At 45.9% G+C, this 21,704-nt stretch overlaps 1 protein-coding gene across 1 annotated transcript in view; it reads right to left on the bottom strand.

The window, feature by feature from the left end:
• LOC124612356 (UDP-glucosyltransferase 2-like) overlaps positions 1-21,704 on the bottom strand; it is a 146,288-nt gene that overhangs the window by 57,173 nt on the left and 67,411 nt on the right. Inside the window, exon 2 of the mRNA XM_047140509.1 lies at positions 14,422-15,243. Within this exon, the coding sequence (XP_046996465.1) occupies positions 14,422-15,243 (822 nt within the window). The remainder of the gene's footprint in view (positions 1-14,421; positions 15,244-21,704) is intronic.

Genomic DNA, 21,704 nt, shown 5'->3' with positions numbered 1-21,704 from the left:
CACGAACGCTGGTCCAACTGAGGCGCCAGGTGGAAATGGCATGGCAAGCCGTTCCACAGGACTACATCCAGCATCTCTACGATCGTCTCCATGGGAGAATAGCAGCCTGCATTGCTGCGAAAGGTGGATATACACTGTACTAGTGCCGACATTGTGCATGCTCTGTTGCCTGTGTCTATGTGCCTGTGGTTCTGTCAGTGTGATCATGTGATGCATCTGACCCCAGGAATGTGTCAATAAAGTTTCCCCTTCCTGGGACAATGAATTCACGGTGTTCTTATTTCAATTTCCAGGAGTGTAAATACCAAACACTTAAGAAGGTAAAAGGAAAGTGATTAACAAACTTCATTGATCTAAGTGTAAGTCCACAGTGGACAGCATGTTTCCATAAAATCAAAGATTTACTGCTTGTTACACACGTCTAGCCGCAGGCGTCCTTTGACCGACGCGAACATTCCGAGCTAACGTCAAGAGTAAGTAGTCGGCCTTGAATACTGGAGCTGAGATAGCACTCCACTTGCCTGGAAACTTCCACAATGCCGACGGGGCCTTGCACTGTTTAAAAGCATAGGCTGTTGAAGCGAATGACAGACGATTAAATGACAGGAAAAATTTTCCACTTGCCGTCTGTCCCAGTCAGGCACCACATAACTGTACGAAGTCTAAATTTATGTGATACCGTATATAGTTCCATCTGACAGTGATGTCCTAATAGAATCTCAGTTAATTTTTAATTTTGAACATATTTTAGACATTGTGTACCACTTTTTGACTCAGACTATAGAACAGCGCTAACACCAGTCCGAATCATGTATCATCGCTGCCGAGATGCAATGGTTTAATTGGTGCTTAATAGCTTTTAATGCGAGCTTCTGCTTCATTTTTCTGTTTTGGTTATCTATGTTATCCCATCTACAAGAGAGAATACAGTTATTTTAGAAGAAAACCAGTTAATGAGTGGTGGTTGTGGGTTTCAATCTAAATACGGATCTGACGCAGCTCCCCATGCTATTCAATCCTCTCCAAGCGTCTTCTCCGAGTAACTACTGCAAACTACACTCATTTGAACCTCTTTAATGTATTCATTCTATCCCCTTTTACAATTTTTATCAACCAAACTACCCTACATTACTAAATTGGTGACTGATGTCTCAGCACGTGTCCTGTCAGCCACTTTTAGTCACGTTGTGCCACGCATTTCTTCTCTCTCCCTATCGCTTTAATACCGCATCATTTGTCACTCGATCTATTCACCCAATCTTCTGCATTCTTCTGTAGCACCACTTTTCAAAAGCTTATATTTTCTTCTTGTCTGGACTGCTCACGCTGACGTTTCACTTCCGTACAAGGTCGTGTTCCAGACAAATATCTTCAGAAGAAGCTTCCTAACATTAGGTGCTCTGAAGATATTTGTCTGGAACACGACCTTGTATTTATGTTCGATGTTAAATTTCTCTTCTTCACAAACGTTTTTCTAGTGATTATAATTCTGCATTTTATATTCTTTCATCTTCATCAGTTATTTTACTGCCCAAAGAGCAAAATAAGCCTACAGTCCAAGTCCTTTGCAGTCTGCCAGAATTACAGTGTCATTGACAAACCTCAAAGTTTTTATTTCCTCTCCCTGAATTTTGATTCCTTCTCCAAATTTTTCTTCAGTTCCCTTCACTGTTTGCTCAATGTACGGACTGAGTAACATCGAGGATAGGCTACAACCGTGTCTCATTCCTTCTTAAACACTGCTTCCCTTTCATGCCTTTTAACTCATAACTGCCGTCTAGTTTCTGCACAAGTTGTAAATAATCTTTAGCTCCCTGTGATTTACCCCTGTTACCTGAAACTTGATCATTTTTGGCTACGGGGTTGTCAACGTTATGGTCATCAGCACAGCACCTTAACGAAAAGTGAACATGCCAGTCCTGTGTGTGTGTGTGTGTGTGTGTGTGTGTGTGTGTGTGTGTGTGTGTGTAGACAGCTAGTCAAAATATTCTTGATATAGTATGGGGAGGGGGTGTAGTCTGGAAAGTGGTACGTGCTAGGCATAATTTTTTATTTAACAGGAATATCAGGGTGATCTCCTTGTACTTCAAATTAAGGTCTTCGTCCAAAGACAAAATCCAGGTCAACACAAGTAATGAATTATTTCAGTTTTTAATGTAGCACAGCCCAAAGACAGTAACAAGTTTCACGAAAATTTTCTTTAAATGCAAGTTAATTGCACACATAAAAACCAGTTTTGCACCACCTCGGTTACGAGAGTTCCGGAACCTGTACAGAAAATTGGAATAGAGATCAACATAAACATCATTTCCGCCCTTTTTAATGCGCATGGAAACCACACATTGCATGTTGTACCACCATACAGCGATTCCTTCAGAAGTAGTGGTCCAGCTTGCTGTACACACCGGTACCTCTAATATCCAGTAGCACGTCCTCTTGCATTGATGCATGCCTGTATTCGTCGTGGCATACTATACATAAGTTCGTCAAGACAGTGTTGGTCCAGACTGTCCCATTCCTCGACGGCTATTCGGCGTAGATCCCTCAGAGTGGTTGGTGGGTCACGTCGTCCATAAACAGCCCTTTTCAATCTATCGCAGGCATGTTCGATATGATTCAAGTCTGGAGAACATGCTGGCCACTAGTCGAGCCATGTCGTTATCCTGAAGGAAGTCATTCACAAGATGTGCACGAGGGGGGGGGGGGGCAAATTGTCGTCCGTGACGACTAATGCCTCGCCAATATGGTTGCACTATCGGTCGGAGGATGGCATGCACGTATCGTACAGCCGTTACGGCGCCTTCCATGACCACCAGCGCCGTACGTCGGCCCCACATAATGGCACCCCAAAACAACAGGGAACCTCCACCTTGATGCACTCGCTGGACAGTGTGTCTAAGGCGTTCAGCCTGTCCCGGTTGCCTCCAAACACGTCTCCGACGATTGTCTGGTTGAAGGCATATGCGACACTCATTGGTGAAGAGGACGTGATGGCATTCATGAGCGGTCCATTCGGCATGTTGCTGGGCCCATCTGTACCGCGCTGCATGGTGTCGTGGTTGCGAAGATGGACCTCGCCACGGACGTCGGGACTGAAGTTACGCATCATGCAGCATATTGTGCACAGTTTGAGTCTTAACACGACGTCCTGTGGCTGCACAAAAGCTTTATTCAACGTGGTGGTGTTGCTGTCAGGGTTCCTCCGAGCCATAATCCGTAGGCAGCGGTCATCCACTGCAGGAGCAGCCCTTAGGCGGCCTGAGCGAGGCATGTCACCGACAGTTCTTGTCTCTCTGAATCTCCTCCACGTCCAAACAATACTGCTTCGGTTTACTCCGAGACGCCTGGACACCTTTCTTTAGAGCCCTTCCTGGCACAAAGTAACAATGCGGACGCGTTCGAACCGCGGTATTAACCGTCTAGGCATGGTTGAACTACAGAAAACACGAGCCGTGTATCTCCTTCCTGGTGGAATGACTGGAACTGATTGACTGACTCCTTCCGTCTAATGGGAGCTGCTCATGGCAAGGTTGTTTGCGTCTTTGGTCGGGTTTAGTGACATCTCTCAACAGTGAAAGAGACTGTGTGATACAATATCTACAGTCAACGTCTATCTTCATTACTTCTGGGAACTGGGGTGATGCAAAACTTTTGATGTGTGTAGTACTTCAGGAACTTCAGCAATAACTTATCAGCTTAAATGCTAATGAGTAGTCGTCCTAAAACTGTAGAATGTAAGACAACAGCAAAATGACAATAATAACTTCTAATAAAATTTTCCTTAAGGTAGATTAAAACTGTGTGCCCGACCGAGACTCGAACTCGGGACCGTTGCCTTTCGCGGGCAAGTGCTCTACCAACTGAGCTACCGAAGCACGACTCACGCCCGGTACCCACAGCTTTACTTCTGCCAGTACCTCGTCTCCTTCCTTCTAAACTTTACAGAAGCTCTCCTGCGAACCTTGCAGAACTAGCACTCCTGAAAGAAAGGATATTGCGGAGACATGGCTTAGCCACAGCCTGGGGGATGTTTCCAGAATGAGATTTTCACTCTGCAGCGGAGTGTGCGCTGATATGAAACTTCGAAAGGCAAAGGTCCCGAGTTCGAGTCTCGGTCGGGCACACAGTTTTAATCTGCCAGGAAGTTTCATATCAGCGCACACTCCGCTGCAGAGTGAAAAATCTCATTCTGGAAACTTCCTTAAGGTAGTTTAAACAGTACTTCAACAACCTCACCAGTGACTAATGCGTAGTCTCTGTTAAATTACCAAAAGCAGACGGTACTGAAAGGGCAATAATTATATTGGTTTGAATTTGCATTAAATGCAAAATAAGCTGATTTCTTAAGTAATTTATCACATTACATACTGCTGAGTAATTACAGCTAGATCTCTCAATATGACAAAAAATTTTTAATATTTTTTAAAGCTTCATTAACACCAATCATGAAATGACCTTAGGGCGCACAATTACTCACGGCCAAACGTTGTCTAAATAGTGCTATAGCTATTGAACACCAAAATTAAAACGAGCAAATACATAAATACCGACCACCAGTCCCTCACGGATTTCGACACTTCTCTGGCGCCCTCACAAAACTGCAATATAAATTTCGTTCGACACTGTTCGCTACAACAACAGATAAATCCACTATTAGATACAACGAAAATATTGAGTCTTTAACAGTAGAACAACCGAAACTTTTAGCTGGTACATGGATGCAGGCAGTGAACGGTGAACGAGAAACAGAATTAGACGGCGCAAATACAGTTATACTCTTTTGCACTGTTGAAAGTCGTCCACTGGTAAGGGCAGAGCATTTTAAGCCAAAGTCAGAAGTCACTTCGAAACAACACAAGAAGTGTTGGAACCTTCTGGCAATGGAGAAAATATTCACATTCTGAAGACACGTTTTCAGCTTTTGCTCACTATACAGATCACACTTACACAGACTCCGCATGGGCAACGAAGGTGGGCCCGGCGCCCCATCTTTCAGAACTGCTTGCCCTGCCCCGTTTCGGCAGACCAAAGAAATTCGCTGTATCGATCGGCAAAGATATGCGAGCGTTAATAGATCGAGTTTAACGACTCGCCCGACTCAACGCTCAAATGCAAATGGCACACCACAAACTTCAGAATGGTAGATCCTCCTGGGCTATTGTGTTACAGGGCTATCGTCCTACGCGTAGTCTGTTTACCAACACTTTCTTCAGTCAGTGAGGTTGGAATGTCGTCAGCCATTCCTGTGTGGTCGGCCTGACTGATAGCTTTTTTTTTCGCTATCTACAACAATTCATTTTCCCACTGACGCATTATTCACCCGTCAGATAATGAGATGACGGTGTGAAGGCGATGGCACGTGCTGCTTTGGTTACTTTATCAGCTATGTCGTTTCCCTGAATCCCGATTTTTCCAGGTAGCCACCAAAAGACCATCTCTTTGTCACGGTGTTAGATCTACTGTAAGGAGTCATGTATGAGCTGAATCAACTGGTCTACGGGATACTCTGTGGACTGCTTGTCATAAAAGACGAGAAACCTTTCGCTGAGATGCCTGTGAATCATTCCATTGCCGTCATAATGCCATGTAACTCCGCATCGTTATCTGTATATTGAGCTCGAAAACGCATTTGAAAACCTTATCAGGAAAAACAGCTGAACAACCGAGGACATTCTGTTGCTACATCTACCACGTAAACAAGGGTACAACTGTTTTAAACACTTAAAATTGAAGAAAACAATTTTAAAACATAGACTGGAGCACAAGTTTTGTTTTATTGCATCAAGCTTAAAATCACATTCGGCCTCTGGAGACACCAAGGCGGCAGTTTGTTCCATCCTTGACCGTGTGTTCCGAGATCTGTTATATCCAGATCTTTGAGGCAGCAGCACATATTCCTATTGACTTGCGCACATGGGGCAGCGGCCTTAACAACCGCTCAAAGTTGATATGGACAGCCATAATACATACTAATAACCGAGGAAAAGTGAGATTTTCAGGGCCTGTCAAGCCGTAAGGAGGCGCAGCCGAATCAAAATGGTGGTTCCTCGCCTCTGCACACAGATTGTGAATTGAGCTAGTTTGAAAGGCTCCAGTCAATATCCGTATGCCCTCATGGTGGACAGCATTTAACATATTTAAGTAGGAAATATGGTGGCCTTAATGTAACTGTGATTTGATAAATGCCCTACAAAACTGCAGGAGGTGGTACCTGTCACCTCCACATACCTTTTCCCTGGGACATTGAATTTTTTAAATGATTTGAAGCCCTTTTGTTCGAAACTCATTATACACGGAAGTTGGGTTAATGTTTAGTCAAATAGTAGGTTTAAACAGTACAGTCTCCTTGAAATGTAAAATATTGTCCCCCATTGTGAGCTCTGTTTGGTTAAAACTTGGACGAGCACAGTTAAAATTGACGCGCGTAATCTTCTCTGGTGTGAACCTGTAACTAGTTTTATTGGCCCAAGCTTCCAGCCTCCTGGTGGTCAGCTGTAGTTGCCCCGTTGACTTAAGATCAGAGGAAGAGAACATTGCGACGTCACCCACAAATTAAGAGCATTTAACAGGACTCTTGACTACGGAAGTGATGTCATTGATAGCAGTTGGAAACAGCGTGACACTAAGTACACTGCCTTGCAGTATTCCTTAGCAATCAGACATGACATCACCAACGCAGGGTCTAAAGCACCAGTCCTCGAGGAAGGATGGTATGAGAATCGGGAGACATCCATAGTCCTCATTCAAGAAGTTCGCGGAGAAAATTTTTTACTTCTAAGTGATGTCTTACGCTTTTTTCGTTTTCAAAAAACACATCAAAAATTTTTTCGGCGTAAGAAGGAATCCTGTATCGCCATCTCCAGTAGAAATGGCTCTGAGCACTATGGGACTTAACATCTGAGGTCATCAGTCCCCTAGAACTTAGAACTACTTAAACCTAACTAACCTAAGGACATAAAACACATCCATGCCCGAGGCAGGATTCGAACCTGCGACCGTAGCAGTCCCGCGGTTCCGGACTGAAGCGCCTAGAACCGCGCGGCCACCGCGGCCGGATCTCCAGTAGAATTAAGTTGCTAAGGGTAGAATGGTAGCTCCTGAAACTGCACTGGGAGCGGTACAGGTGACCTCGAGATTCGACGAGCCAGACCAGGCAGCGGTTCACTATGTGCTCAAGAGGTTTACCTACACAACTGGTAAGAGCTGCACTTCGGCAGCTGTTAGGGTCGGTACGATAATTGCCTGTTATCCGTAATGGAATTAATACTGCCTCCTTCCAAGGCGTGGGATATTGTCCATCAAATCAGACATGATTGACACAAAAAAAGGATGTTCCCTTTGGCTCCAGGGCACAGATGATGGAGCATGGCGTAATTGTGATCCGGTCGTGGAGCAGCGTGTTTGGCCACAGTCAGAGCTGACTACAATTCACAGATGGAGGAAAGAAGATTGTAGACCACCTGGTTACAATAGGAGCCTCCTGATTTACTCAGTCCTACAGACCACGTGGAATGCAGGAGATTGTCTGAATGACGCAGTGCCAGTAAAAAGGTATTCAGTTGAACCTAAGCCATGTTTTTAGACCTGTCCATCGAGAGCCATTTCTCAACAAGGCCATAAGGGGAGATGCGATGACATTGTCTGCAATCCACCTTATTGAGCACCGTACCTGTTCTGTGTAAGTGGATCAATTACTGAATATAATTCCTTCTAGGAGTTTCAGTTCCGTTCTTTTATCGCTCGCCTGGCTTGTGCTCTCGCAGACTGAAGGGACTAAGCTTTTCAGTAGTTGGATGGTATTTTCGCAAAGCAGCGCATCTGGCTCCAATTGCCGAGCAACATCTGTCTTTTCATCAAGAGGGATGCCGTCGTCTGAGATGGTTACTAGACCGTGGAATGGAAGCTGCAGCAGCTCGTTTAATCACACAAGTGGTATGGTCCATCTTCTGGGCACAGTTTTGTTGTATGAAGATGGTCTGCTGACTGTATTGCAACCAGTTTGCCCTTTGAAGCAGCCATCTTCACGGTCGCCTGTCGACCACGATCCTAGTCAGTAGACGAAACCACACCGGAAAGCGGTCACTGTAATGCAAATACACTCCTGGAAATGGAAAAAAGAACACATTGACACCGGTGTGTCAGACCCACCATACTTGCTCCGGACACTGCGAGGGGGCTGTACAAGCAATGATCACATGCACGGCACAGCGGACACACCAGGAACCGCGGTGTTGGCCGTCGAAAGGCGCTAGCTGCGCAGCATTTGTGCACCGCCGCCGTCAGTGTCAGCCAGTTTGCCGTGGCATACGGAGCTCCATCGCAGTCTTTAACACTGGTAGCATGCCGCGACAGCGTGGACGTGAACCGTATGTGCAGTTGACGGACTTTGAGCGAGGGCGTATAGTGGGCATGCGGGAGGCCGGGTGGACGTACCGCCGAATTGCTCAACACGTGGGGCGTGAGGTCTCCACAGTACATCGATGTTGTCGCCAGTGGTCGGCGGAAGGTGCACGTGCCCGTCGACCTGGGACCGGACCGCAGCGACGCACGGATCCACGCCAAGACCGTAGGATCCTACGCAGTGCCGTAGGGGACCGCACCGCCACTTCCCAGCAAATTAGGGACACTGTTGCTCCTGGGGTATCGGCGAGGACCATTCGCAACCGTCTCCATGAAGCTGGGCTACGGTCCCGCACACCGTTAGGCCGTCTTCCGCTCACGCCCCAACATCGTGCAGCCCGCCTCCAGTGGTGTCGCGACAGGCGTGAATGGAGAGACGAATGGAGACGTGTCGTCTTCAGCGATGAGAGTCGCTTCTGCCTTGGTGCCAATGATGGTCGTATGCGTGTTTGGCGCCGTGCAGGTGAGCGCCACAATCAGGACTGCATACGACCGAGGCACACAGGGCCAACACCCGGCATCATGGTGTGGGGAGCGATCTCCTACACTGGCCGTACACCACTGGTGATCGTCGAGGGGACACTGAATAGTGCACGGTACATCCAAACCGTCATCGAACCCATCGTTCTACCATTCCTAGACCGGCAAGGGAACTTGCTGTTCCAACAGGACAATGCACGTCCGCATGTATCCCGTGCCACCCAACGTGCTCTAGAAGGTGTAAGTCAACTACCCTGGCCAGCAAGATCTCCGGATCTGTCCCCCATTGAGCATGTTTGGGACTGGATGAAGCGTCGTCTCACGCGGTCTGCACGTCCAGCACGAACGCTGGTCCAACTGAGGCGCCAGGTGGAAATGGCATGGCAAGCCGTTCCACAGGACTACATCCAGCATCTCTACGATCGTCTCCATGGGAGAATAGCAGCCTGCATTGCTGCGAAAGGTGGATATACACTGTACTAGTGCCGACGTTGTGCATGCTCTGTTGCCTGTGTCTATGTGCCTGTGGTTCTGTCAGTGTGATCATGTGATGTATCTGACCCCAGGAATGTGTCAATAAAGTTTCCCCTTCCTGGGACAATGAATTCACGGTGTTCTTATTTCAATTTCCAGGAGTGTATGTGTGAACTTCCCACTGAACTGAGTCTTCAGTAGCTAGGGAGACAACAAATATCAATGCCTGAAGATGCCACTGCAGCTGTAGGAAAGAGTGTCATCTGACCTGAGCTCAAGAGGCAGATATTCTCTGAATGGGTGATGTGCTATATAATTCAATACCTGGAGAAAGTGGTAGCTGACCTCCACAGCCCATTTTGTGCACTGAAGTCCCTCATGAGGAGAAATGGACTGGGGGAGTGCCCGGAAAAGTTCTGTCTGCATCATGAGGTGGAAGTATGAATAACACATTGATCTTAACTAGTGTGAGAACACCCACTGCAGCTGTGTGATTGCGGTAAGAGAGACAGAGAAGTTCCATCGGTCATCGAAGGAAACTATCACTGCACCATTGGCCCTATCCCGAGTAACATAGTCGATCCTGTAGGGGTGGTAGCCACCTTAATGGAGGTGTCAGTTACTTGAAAATGAGTTCCTCATAAGGAGAAGCAGAATAGTCTCTCCGCGGACAGGACATGTAATTCTTGAAAATGCAGTCGGTAGCCATTTAAGTTCCATTGCAATGGTGGAACCTTAATGGGTTATGTAGAACATGAAACTAAGGGAGAGTGCTCGCTGCTCCAAGTGTTTTGCTGCCATTTTGATTTCGAAACGGCTTTGTGTGACGTTTTTTCTTACTTATGGTAGGAGTTACTTGCATACGTAGGGGGGGGGGGGGGGCAGCTTAGTGGGCTTCTGGTGTTGTGCGGTAGTATGTGGCTGAGGTTCTACATCTACATGGTTACTCTGCAATTCACACTTAAGTGCCTGGCAGAGGGTTCATCGAACCATTTTCATACTACTACTCTACCATTCCACTCTCTAATGGCGCGTGGGAAAAAGGAACACCTAAATCTTTCCGTTCGAGCTCTGATTCCTCTTATTTTATTATGATGATTATTTCTCCCTACGTAAATGGGTGGCAACAAAATATTTTCGCATTCGGAAGAGAAAGTTGGTGATTGAAATTTCGTAAATAGCCGCAAAGAAAAACGCCTTTGTTTCAGTGACTGCGACCCCAACTCACGTATCATTGCGCGATAACACGAAACTAGCTGCCCTTCTTTGCACTTTTTCGATGTCCTCCGTCAATCCAACCTGGTAAGGATCTCATACCGCGCAGCATTATTCCAGCAGAGGAGGACGGACAAGTGTAATGTAGGCTGTCTCTTTAGCGGGTTTGTCGCATCTTCTAAGTGTTCTGCCAACAAAGCTCAGTCTGTTTCGCCTTCCCCACAATATTTATTATCTATGTGGTCTTTCCAAATTAAGTTGCTCGTAATTGTAATTCCTAGGTATTTAGTCGAATTGACAGCCCTTAGATTTGTGCGATTTATGGTATACCCAAAATTTATTTTAGTACCCATGTGGATGACCTCTCACTTTTCTTTGTTTAGTGCCAGTTGCCACTTTTTGCACCATACAGAAATTCTCTCTCGATCATTTTGTAATTGGAATTGATCGTCTGATGATTTTACTAGACGGTAAATTACAGCGTCATCTGCAAACAATCTAAGGGGGCTGCTCAGATTATCACCTAGATCATTTATGTAAATCAGTAACAGCAGAGGGCCTACATTGCGGAACGCCAGATATCACTTCTGTTCTACTCGATCATTTACTGTCTGTCATTACGAAATGTGACCCCTCTGAGAGGAAATCACGAATCCAGTCAAACAACTGAGACAATACTCCATTCGCACGCAATTTGATTAACAGTAGCTTGTGAGGAACGGTATAAAATGCCTTCTGGAAATCTAAGAATATGGAATCGATCTGAGATCCATTGTCGAGAGCACTCATTACTTCATGGGAATAAAGAGCTAGCTGTGTTGCACAAGAACGATATTTTCTGAATCCGTGTCGGTTATGTATCAATAGATCATTTTCTTCAAGGTGAGTCATAATGTTCGAGTACAGTATGTGCTCCAAAATCCTACTGCAAATTGAGGTCAGTGATATGGGTCTGTAATTCAATGGGTTGAGTATTTCCTTTCTTGAATATTGGTGCGCCCTGTGCTTTATTCCAGTCTTTAGGAACAGACCTTTCGTCAAGTGAGCGGTTGTATATGATCGCTAGGAAAGGCGCTATTGTGTCTGCATACTCTGAAAGGAACCTGATTGGTATACCATCTGGACCGGAAGACTTGTCTTTCTTAAATGACTTGAGTTGTTTCGCAACACCTAAGATATCTACTTTTATGTCACTGGTTCCAAGCCCATCGCTGATGGCTTTGGAATGATTTCGGGTTCAAGTACAGCTTTTGCCTCACAAGTACAGTGACAAGAGAATATACTCCAGTTTATGGTCTTAGTTTGTGTGGAGGCATCACACTATGCGACTGGTTGTTTAAGGGCCGATGCAAAAGAAATACGAAACGCCAGGACCGCCCTGCTTTGAAAGCTTTCTAGCTTCTTCACAGGGTATACGTTTCTTAACTTCAGAGTCCTGAATTTTTTCTTTTCTCGATACGAACGCCACAGTTTCTGCTCCATACTGGATGATCCCAGAACAGCTCCCGTATTTAGGAGTAAGTGTACGAGTTTCCCGATTCATGAGGTGAGCCTTCACAATTTACAAAGCGCTCCCATTACATACGAGATCTTCGCAGTCTGAAGCACTGCATCAGGGTGGGAACAAATGGTCGAAGCTTAAGACAGATATACCCTACAAGAATATGTTCATGTAAGTCCCGACTGTTTCACGTTGGAATAGATGTTGCAGTTCTTTCCAATGTGCCATTGACCCCCTCATAGTTTTGCACTCCCGTGTCACCCACGTTTTTCGTTCTTCACGTAAGCCCTCAGGGTTCATTTCCATTATACTGAAGCAGGTAACAAAGCCTTTACAGAAGTTAATGGTGTAATGCAAGTAGGCCACAATAGGGTTGTCAACGGGTTATTTACACTTCCACCTCATGATGCAGACAAATCTCTTCCAGGGACTCCCCCAGTCCATTTCTCCAGTTTAATGGTAATTTGGCCTACTGGATAGCCCGTCAAAAACTGAACACAGATTAATCATGAAAACAATAAGAATGTGTACTGAATTTCGGAAAAAAGCAAAATTGAAACAGTGAACGGTACGAATTTAAGATTTGCAACATCTAACGACGTTAACGAGAGTCGTCTCGTGGTTGTTTGGACCTTATGTTAGACTGCAAAGGAGATGATCTGGGTTCAAATCTTCCTCATAACCCACTTTTTTTCACGTAATTATTAACTGTCCGTCCGCTCATTGACGTGTTTGTTAGATGTATTGAAATGTATGTATGTGTCATGGCGTAACGTCTGTTTGCAAAAGCGGTGTGCAACGAAGGGACTTCTACACGTACGTACCTCCTATTCGTTCTACACAGGTACCACATGTTACGCCTTTTGCATTCCGTTTTGGAAGCTTTGACGAATTCCTTCGTTGTAGCGTAGTTCACACCGGTTTTTCTGCTTTTCTCATTTCTGTGAGAGGTCTATGCTGCATCTAGACTGCTCTCAATATTGGTCACAGAATATGAGCCAAGTGGTAAGAACATCACCGTCACAAGTAAATATGACGAGAACAGGCGAATGCAGCGTAGACCTGTTACAGAAAAGAAAACGACAAATAAATGGGTGTGAACTGTGTTAAAGCGAAGGAATTAAAGAGTCAAAACTTCTAAAACGGAAAGCAAGAGGCATAACATGCGGTACCTGTGCCGAACAAACAGAAGGTACGTACGTCTGGAGGTCTATTCGTTACACATCGCTGTTGCAAACTGACGTTACGCCACGACACAGACACAAATTTGAGTACAGCGGACAGACACCTATGTGAGCCGACGGACAGTTCATAATTTTTTGAAAAGTGGGGCATAAGAGAAATTTGGACTCAAATTTCCCCCTTCGTAGTCTAACACCGGGTCCACACAACCACGACAACTGCTAACGTCGCTCCATATTGCATATACTAATTTATACCGTTCGTTCACTGTTTCAATTCTGCTTCTTTTTTCAACAATTCAGTACACCTCCTTCCAATTCCCATGTTTAATCTGTGTTCAGTTTTTGACGGCCTATCCAGTGGTTCAACTGACCACTAAATCTGAGGGAGGATGGGATGGGGAGTTTCCCTTACCAGACATTAAGTTTCTCTATGGCAGCGTGTGCAAACGCGGTGCGATGACTACACGACTTTGACTACACGAATAGGATAGTTCCAACCCTTGATGAAATCTGGCTGGCGTTGCGGTCCTGGACATACGGTGATAGGTAACAAACGTACTGTATGAGATTAGAAACATTTTAGATGTTACTGAGACCCACCATCTGCTTGGATATGACATCTCGCTACTTAGATGACTTAAGTCTTGGAAGAAAGTCCTCCAAATCTCCGGTGCCTCGAATAAACTACTAACAGCACTTTAGTGTCAGTGACAATGCACCGCATGACACCTCAGAGGTTGGTGCCATCTCAGTCTATCCACATCTATTCATCTGCTGAACGGGTCTATCCACTGGTCATCTGCTGAAGTGGTCACATGTGAAACACCGAATCTCTAAAGAAGTTTTATTGGTCAGTCCAAGGGCAGCCAAGAGATGCAGGGTTGTTTGATTAGTCTTACAAACTGCAATGGAACACAAACAGCCCTACACTTGTAGCAGGTTCCACTCTGCCTTATCAACATACGTTTCAAAGCTTTATTCAAATCATGCCAACGGGAATTCTAGAAAGATCGTATGCCGTGTTCAGATTAGTTTCCTAGGCTTCTACTCTATGTTACGGATTGTAACGTTCAGAGACCTAACACGAAATAATCATGATGTGCTACTGACATGTCTTTCAAGTACTGACAGTGGAACTAGTTCCTTGTTACTACACTACGCACTCACCTCTGGCAGTTTCTGTTTAGGCTTCAGATGTATGCCTCCAATCTCCACGACAGCTGGCACAAGTGGTCTGGGCGGGTTCAGTGCTGGATTCGTATTGACGAAGAGCATACTCGTATTTTTCGCAATTTCACTCAGAGGCGGAAGGCTGTCTCCAAAAAATTTCTTGACAGCCTGGTTAGTAGGTGTGTCTATGTAAGTCTTGAAGAACCACTTGCTGTACTTCAGATACCATGTGTTGCTAAGGCGCTCAAGGAATCCCATGTGGTCACGAGCAGAGACAGACTGAACAGGTATGTAAGAGGGATTGTCCGGGATACCAAAACGATCAGCTGTCCACGGCATAAGCGGGGTGGAAGAAATCGCTATGTTTGGCGCCTGGAACTTGTGCACAAACGGCAGCATACAGTCTGTCGTGAAAGTCTCCGTGAAAATGAGGTCGAATTTCTCGTTCGATTTCATCAGAGCCTGCATCGCTGGATGCTGGAGAACCTTCTCACAAGACCTGACAGTGATAACTTCGAGGAGTTTTAGTGTACCGTAGGGGTTATTTATTCCCAGCTCTTTATCCTTCGAAGTGACGCCACCGGGAGGGCCTTTTAAAGAGCCCACCAAGCTGACATCCTTGTAGTTTGGTATGGGCTTCTCTTGCGGGTTGTGGCTGTACACGATGACCTCGTGACCGCGGGCAGCCAGTGCCTTCAACACTTCTTCGAACATCATGAAGTGGCTCTTCCCTGGGAAGTCGAACAGTCCCAGTATACGGGCTCCGTCGCCCTGTCCAGCCGCCATCACGACAGCCAGCAGCACGAAAATGCTCTTCATCTGTAAAAGAAAAAGTAAACTGAGTCAGTATTAAACAGTGCTCTGAGTAATTTCTATGATTCCACATCTACATAAATACTCCACAAGCAATATGTGGCAGGGAGTACATCCTACCAATATTACCGATTTTATTTCCTATACTATTCGCGTACTGATCTAAGGAAATATGGCTGTCTGTGTCTGTACGTGCCCTTATCTCTCCTATCACTTTCTCAAGACACCTACGCGAGATACGTGTTGAGTGCAGTATAATGGTGCCTTAGTCGACTTCGAAACAGGCTCTCTCTCTTCTAATCCGGCGTGGCTTCTTGAGAACTATGTTCTCTTTCTTCCAAGTTTTTAACACTTTTGCATGAGCTGGCTATGCCTAGCTGTTACGCCTCTGATTTCTTTTGTCATACCTACTTCATAAGAACTCCAAACTCTGGAACAATGTTCTAGAATTGGTCGCGTTGTCTTATATTATTTACGGATGCACCGCACTTTCCCAGAACTCTTTAAACAAACCGAAATCTTCCACGCACCTCCCTTAATACTCTTTTTATGCAGACGTCTGAATTCAAGTGTTTCCCTGCTTTAGACTATCTTAAGGCGGGGTAGGTCATCAAATAGGCCGACTTCGAGCAGGAGAGGCACCACAGGACATTTTAATTTCCATCGCCTATACTTTAACAAGTAAATTCATAAAACTGTCAGCATGACCAGAAAGAATTCACAATCATAGCAGTGGAAGTTCAAAAACATAAAATTTGTGTCACATGTGAAATTTCATCATTTTTTCACTTACTATTTGCTGCATTTGTTGCTATAGGTACACTTTTCTTCGTAAGTACAGATTCTTCGATGAATTTTGCACAGCACATAAACCATAATTACAGTGTGTACGCAACTCTAGAATTTTCCAAATCTATTAAAAACTGTGGTAAAAATTGAGATAACTGTGAAACTTCAGTTTTTGTAAACATGAAGTTTAAAATGTAACAGCTCATTCATTTTTTCATAAATTAAATTCTAGAGTTTCATACACCTGTAAGTATGGTTTGTATGTTGTGCAAAACTTATCTAAGAACCTCTCTTACTTACTAAGAAAATTGTACCTATAGCAACAAATGCAGCAAATAGAAAGTGAAAAAAATGATTAATTTTCACATGTAAAAAAGTTATTTTGTTATGTTTTTTAACTTCCACTGCTATAATTGTGAATCCTGAATCCTTCCTGGTCATGCTGACAAAGTTTTATGATTTTATTTGTAAAAGTATAGACAGTGGAAATTAAAATGTCCTGTGGTGCTTCTTCTGCTCCAAGTGGGCCTACTGACGTCCTACCCCTCTTAACAGATATGAGGTGTTTATAGTCTAAGAACGTTTAGCATTGTACTCCATAATGGCATAAAAGCCGAAATCTAGATAGTACAGAAGATAAATACAGTTACACACAGTCTAATGGAGGTTTACTCTTTCTAAAAATGAAGAATTAGTTCATGTATTTCTTAGTGCAGCACACTTGTACAAATTCGAAATTCAGTAACTCTAATTTCTCGATATATCTAACATGATAAGTATCTTAACAAAATGAAAAAATCTTAAGTTCTGGTACACTCGAAGAATTAAAGCTACTATCATGACAGACTGCACCGCACATGTCAGCGACTAACACTTCGCAGAATAGTCAATTATCCAGAATACCGTTTTGTCAGTCAACGCTTCGCAATACTTCTGTTTCCTTAACAATGCATAGCATACTGCAGTTAACAGGGTGTAAACGGTAAATGTTTAGAACGTACCACATGGCTGTAAAGAACGACCGGCAGGACACTTGTGGTCTGTCAAGTCGGGAAAAGTACCTCCAACTGACGTCCCATACTTAAGCTAAAGCGCATGAGCGTCACGCAAATTTTTAATATCTCTTCGTGCAAACTCTTAGTACGGTAAGTGAACACTCACGGATTAGGTCCTAGGCCAGTTGCGAGTGGCCGACCGTTGCTTACAAGATAATAGGATGGGCGATCAATGATCGTGGAACGTGTGGTCAGCGTGTTCAGTCCCTCCAGCCGTTATTGGCGGTAGATAAATCCCGACAATACTATTGCTACTTTATTCAAGCAGATCCTCGAGTGGTCTTTTCTTTTGGTTTTAGGGCGCAAAACTGTTACGGTCATTAGCAACCGGTCCGTGACTTAGGAAACAGTAAAAACCAAAAATGGAAACCAGCAGCAATGGGAACGAAACTCAAAAAATCGGAGAAACTAAAAGCAGAAGGAAGGCTTAAAAATCCACTACAGAAAGGGGTTGGTTGTCCCCAAAAAAAAGCTTCAAATGACTGACGTTATTTCACTGGCACTAATAAACTCGAGAACGCGATCGGCCGAGCGCCTGTCGTCTGCTAAAATTGACGATATTTCAGGCGGCAGCTGTAGACGGGCGCGTAACGGATTAAAATAGGGGCACTCAATTAAAAGGTGTCTTACCGTCCACAGCTGAGCGGTGGGGACAGAGTGGGGGAGGATCGCCGCTTAAAAGATGTCGATGGCTAAAAAGACAGTGCCCTATCCGGAGTCTAGTTAAAATTACCTCCTCCCGACGACGCGATCGGGAGGAAGAGGTCCAAGCACAAGGAAGAGCTTTCACGTCCCGCAATTTATTATGGGGAAGTGTCGACCAATGTGCGTGCCATAAAAGAACAACACGACGACATAAAACGCTCCGTAGATCGGCGAAGGGAATCGATTGAATAGCTGACCGAAGAAGAGAGACTGCAGCCTTGGCTGCAATATCGGCCGCCTCATTTCCACAGATACCAACGTGCCCTGAGAGCCAGACGAACGCCACAGAGACTCCTTCCAAATGGAGCAAGCCCAGGCAGTCATCAATCCGGTGGACCAGAGGGTGGACAGGGTAGAGAGCTTGGAGACTGAGGAGAGAGCTGAGAGAATCTGAACAGATAACATACTGTATCCGCTGATGGCGGCGGACGTAGTGAACAGCCTGGAGAACAGCGTAAAGCTCCGCAGTATAAACCGAACACTGGTCGAGAAACCGAAACTGATTTGGGGTGTCGCCAACAATATAGGCACTCCCTACACCTAACGATGTTTTCGAGCCATCAGTGTAAATAAATGTGGCTTCCTTCATTTGTGCACATAGAGCAGCAAATGCCCGACGATAAACAAGTGAAGGGGTACCATCCTTGGGAAATTGACAAAGGTCACGGAGCAGGCAGATCCGGGGACGGAGTCAAGGCGGTGCTGTACCCCAAGTTGTCAAGAAGGTTTTAGGAAAGCGGAAGGAAAGAGAATGGAGCAGTTGACGGAAGCGGACTCCCGGTGGTAGTAGGGAGGAGGGGCGGCCTGCATACCCTACATCAAAGGAGGCGTCGAAGAAAATGTCATGCACTGGATTAGCAGGCATGGAAGACAGATGGCTAGCATAACGACTCAGAAAGACTGCTCGCCGATTGGACAGCGGAGGTTCAGCAGTCTCAGCATAAGGGCTTTCCACAGGGCTGGTGTAAAAAGCTCCAGACACTAAACGTAATCCACTGTGGTGGATAGAGTCGAGACGACGAAGAATAGACGGCCGAGCACAGGAGTAAACTATGCTTTCATAGTCCAATTTCGAGCGCACTAAGGCGAGATAGAGGCGGAGAAGGACCACTCGGTCCGCTCCCCAGGAGGTACCATTCAGGACACGGAGGGTGTTGAGGGATCGCAGACAGCGAGCCGAAAGATAGGAAACGTGGGAGGACCAGCACAGTTTTCTGTCAAACATAAGACCCAAGAATTTAGCGACGTCCGAAAACGGAAGGTTGACAGGTCCTAGATGTAAGGAAGGTTGAAGAAGCTCCGTACGACGCCAAAAATTAACACAGACGGTCTTACTGGGAGAAAAACGGAAGCCGGTTTCGATTCTCCAAGAGTGGAGGCGATCGAGACACCCTTGAAGACATCGTTCAAGAAGGCTGGTCCGTTGAGAGCTGTAGTAGATCGCAAAATCGCCCACAAAGAGGGAGCCTGAGACATCAGGAAGGAGACAATCCATAATTGGATTTATGGCGATGGAAAACAGTACAACACTCAGCACGGAGCCCTGGGGTACCCCGTTTTCTTGGGAGAAAGTACGGGAGAGAGTAGTGTTCACCCGCACTTTAAATGTGCGCTCTGCCATAAATTCGCGAATAAAAAGGGGCAGCCGACCTCGAAAGCCCCAACAGAACAGTGTGCGGAGGATGCCTGTCCACCAACAGGTATCGTATGCTCTCTCCAGATCAAAAAATATTGCTACTGTTTGGCGTTTCCGGAGAAAATTGTTCATGATATAGTGGAGAGAGTAACAAGATGGTCAACTGCAGAACGATGCTTTCGGAATCCGCATTGGGCAGGTGTTAAAGGACTGCGGGACTCCAGCCACCACGCTAAACGGCAATTCACAATACGCTCCAAAACTTTACATACACTACTCGTGAGAGAAATGGGGCGATAGCTAGAGGGGAGATGTTTGTCCTTTCCAGGTTTCGGAACAGGAACGACGATAGCTTCCCGCCATCGTCTGGGAAAAGTGCTGTTGGTCCAAATTCGATTATAAAGGCGAAGGAGGTAACGCAGACTATGGGTTGATAAATGCAGCAACATTTGGACGTGGATACCATCCGGTCCTGGGGCAGAGGAGCGAGAAGAAGAGAGTGCATGTTGCAGTTCCCGCATGGAGAAAACAGTATTATAGCTTTCGCGATTTTGAGAGAAGAAAGCAAGAGGTTGCACTTCAGCTGCACGTTTCTTCGGGAGAAACGCTGGCGGGTAATTTGAAGAGCTCGAAATCCCAGCAAAGTGTTGACCCAATGAGTTAGAAATTGCGACGGGGTCCACTAATGTATCATGCGCGACAGTGAGCCCAGAGACTGGGGAGAAACTAGGCGCGCCTGATAACCGTCGAAGCCGACTCCAAACTTCCGAGGAGGGAGTGAAGGTGTTAAATGAGCTAATAAAGAATTTCCAGCTTGCCTTCTTGCTATCGTGGTTGACGCGACGGCATCGCGCACGGAACTGCTTATAGCGGATACAGTTTGCCAAAGTAGGATGGTGGCGGAAAACACGAAGAGCACGTCGCCACTCACGTATTGCATCACGGCATGCCTCGTTCCACCAAGGACCTGGGGGGCGCCGGGGCAATTCGGAGGTCCGTGGTATTGAACGTTCTGCAGCTGTAAGAATAACGTCTGTAATATGTGTGACCTCATCGTCGACGCTAGGAAAGTGACGGTCATCGAATGTCGCTAGAGACGAAGAAAGTGTCCAATCGGCTTGGGCAAACTTCCAGCGTCGCGGGCGCATATATGGCAGTTGAGGCTGCAGTCTAAGGACACATGGAAAGTGGTCACTCGAGTGTGTATCATCAAGGGCGAACCATTCGAAGCGCCGACCTAGCGGAACAGTACCGACCGAAAGGTCCAAAAGAGAGAAATTTGTTGTGGAGGCAGACAAAAATATAGGGACCCCAGTGTTGAGGCAAACTAGATCCGCTTGGTGGAAGACGTCTAGCAATAGTGAGCCACGTGGCCAAGGAGGTGGAGATCCCCAAAGCGGATGGTGGGCATTGTAGTCCCGAAACAGCGAATAGGGAGGTGGAAGCTGACCAAGAAGATGAAGGAGATCAGCTGGTGCCATTGGTGTGGACGATGGAATGTATACAGTACAAAGAGAAAAGGTATATCCAAAAAGGGAAAGATGGACAGCGACAGCTTGGAAGGAAGTGTTTAAGGGGATTGGGTGATAATGGAGAGTATCATGGAGAAGAATCATGAGTCCTCCATGTGCTGGAGTGCCTTCAACAGAGGGGAGATCAAATTGGACGGACTGAAAATGGGGGACAACAAAGCGGTCATGGGGACGCAGCTTTGTTTCCTGAAGACAGAAGATGACCGGCGAGTATGATCGTAAGAGGATCGACAACTCATCCCGATTGGCTCGAATGCCGCTGATATTCCAGTGGATAATGGACATAGGGTGAACAGAAAATGGAGGAATGTGACCAAGGTTGCCGTCAACTCAACGACTGCTCAGAGCTTGCGACCGACAGCGTGGAATGGCATTCGGCCGAAGGCAGAAGGTCCTGATCCATAGGTTGTTCAGGAGCAGCTCCTGCCAACAGCGATCGGCCGGTTGATCGGCCGCGAGCAGTGCGCCTCGGCGACACACAAGACGGCTGAGGGCGATTTCTGCCAGGTGGTGCTGTAGATGAGACACGCCTTGGCGGAGAAGAAGATGAACTGGGTTTCTTATAAGCCTTCTTGGAAACATGATGTTTAGATGAAGGAGGAAACGATGGTTGTGAAGTTGGGGTACGTAAAAAATCTTCACGAGTATGCTCTTTTTTGGAAGTCTTGGTGTCTGACTTTTGGGCTCGAGATTTAGCAGAACCTGATGAAGGGTGAACCATAGAGTGGGCAGGCGAAAGTGGTGAGGTTG

This window comes from Schistocerca americana, chromosome 4 (assembly GCF_021461395.2).
Source record: "Schistocerca americana isolate TAMUIC-IGC-003095 chromosome 4, iqSchAmer2.1, whole genome shotgun sequence".
In the NCBI taxonomy this organism is placed as follows: domain Eukaryota; kingdom Metazoa; phylum Arthropoda; class Insecta; order Orthoptera; family Acrididae; genus Schistocerca; species Schistocerca americana.
Note: the sequence above shows the minus strand (reverse complement) of the source record. Positions and strands in the feature narration are given on the sequence as shown.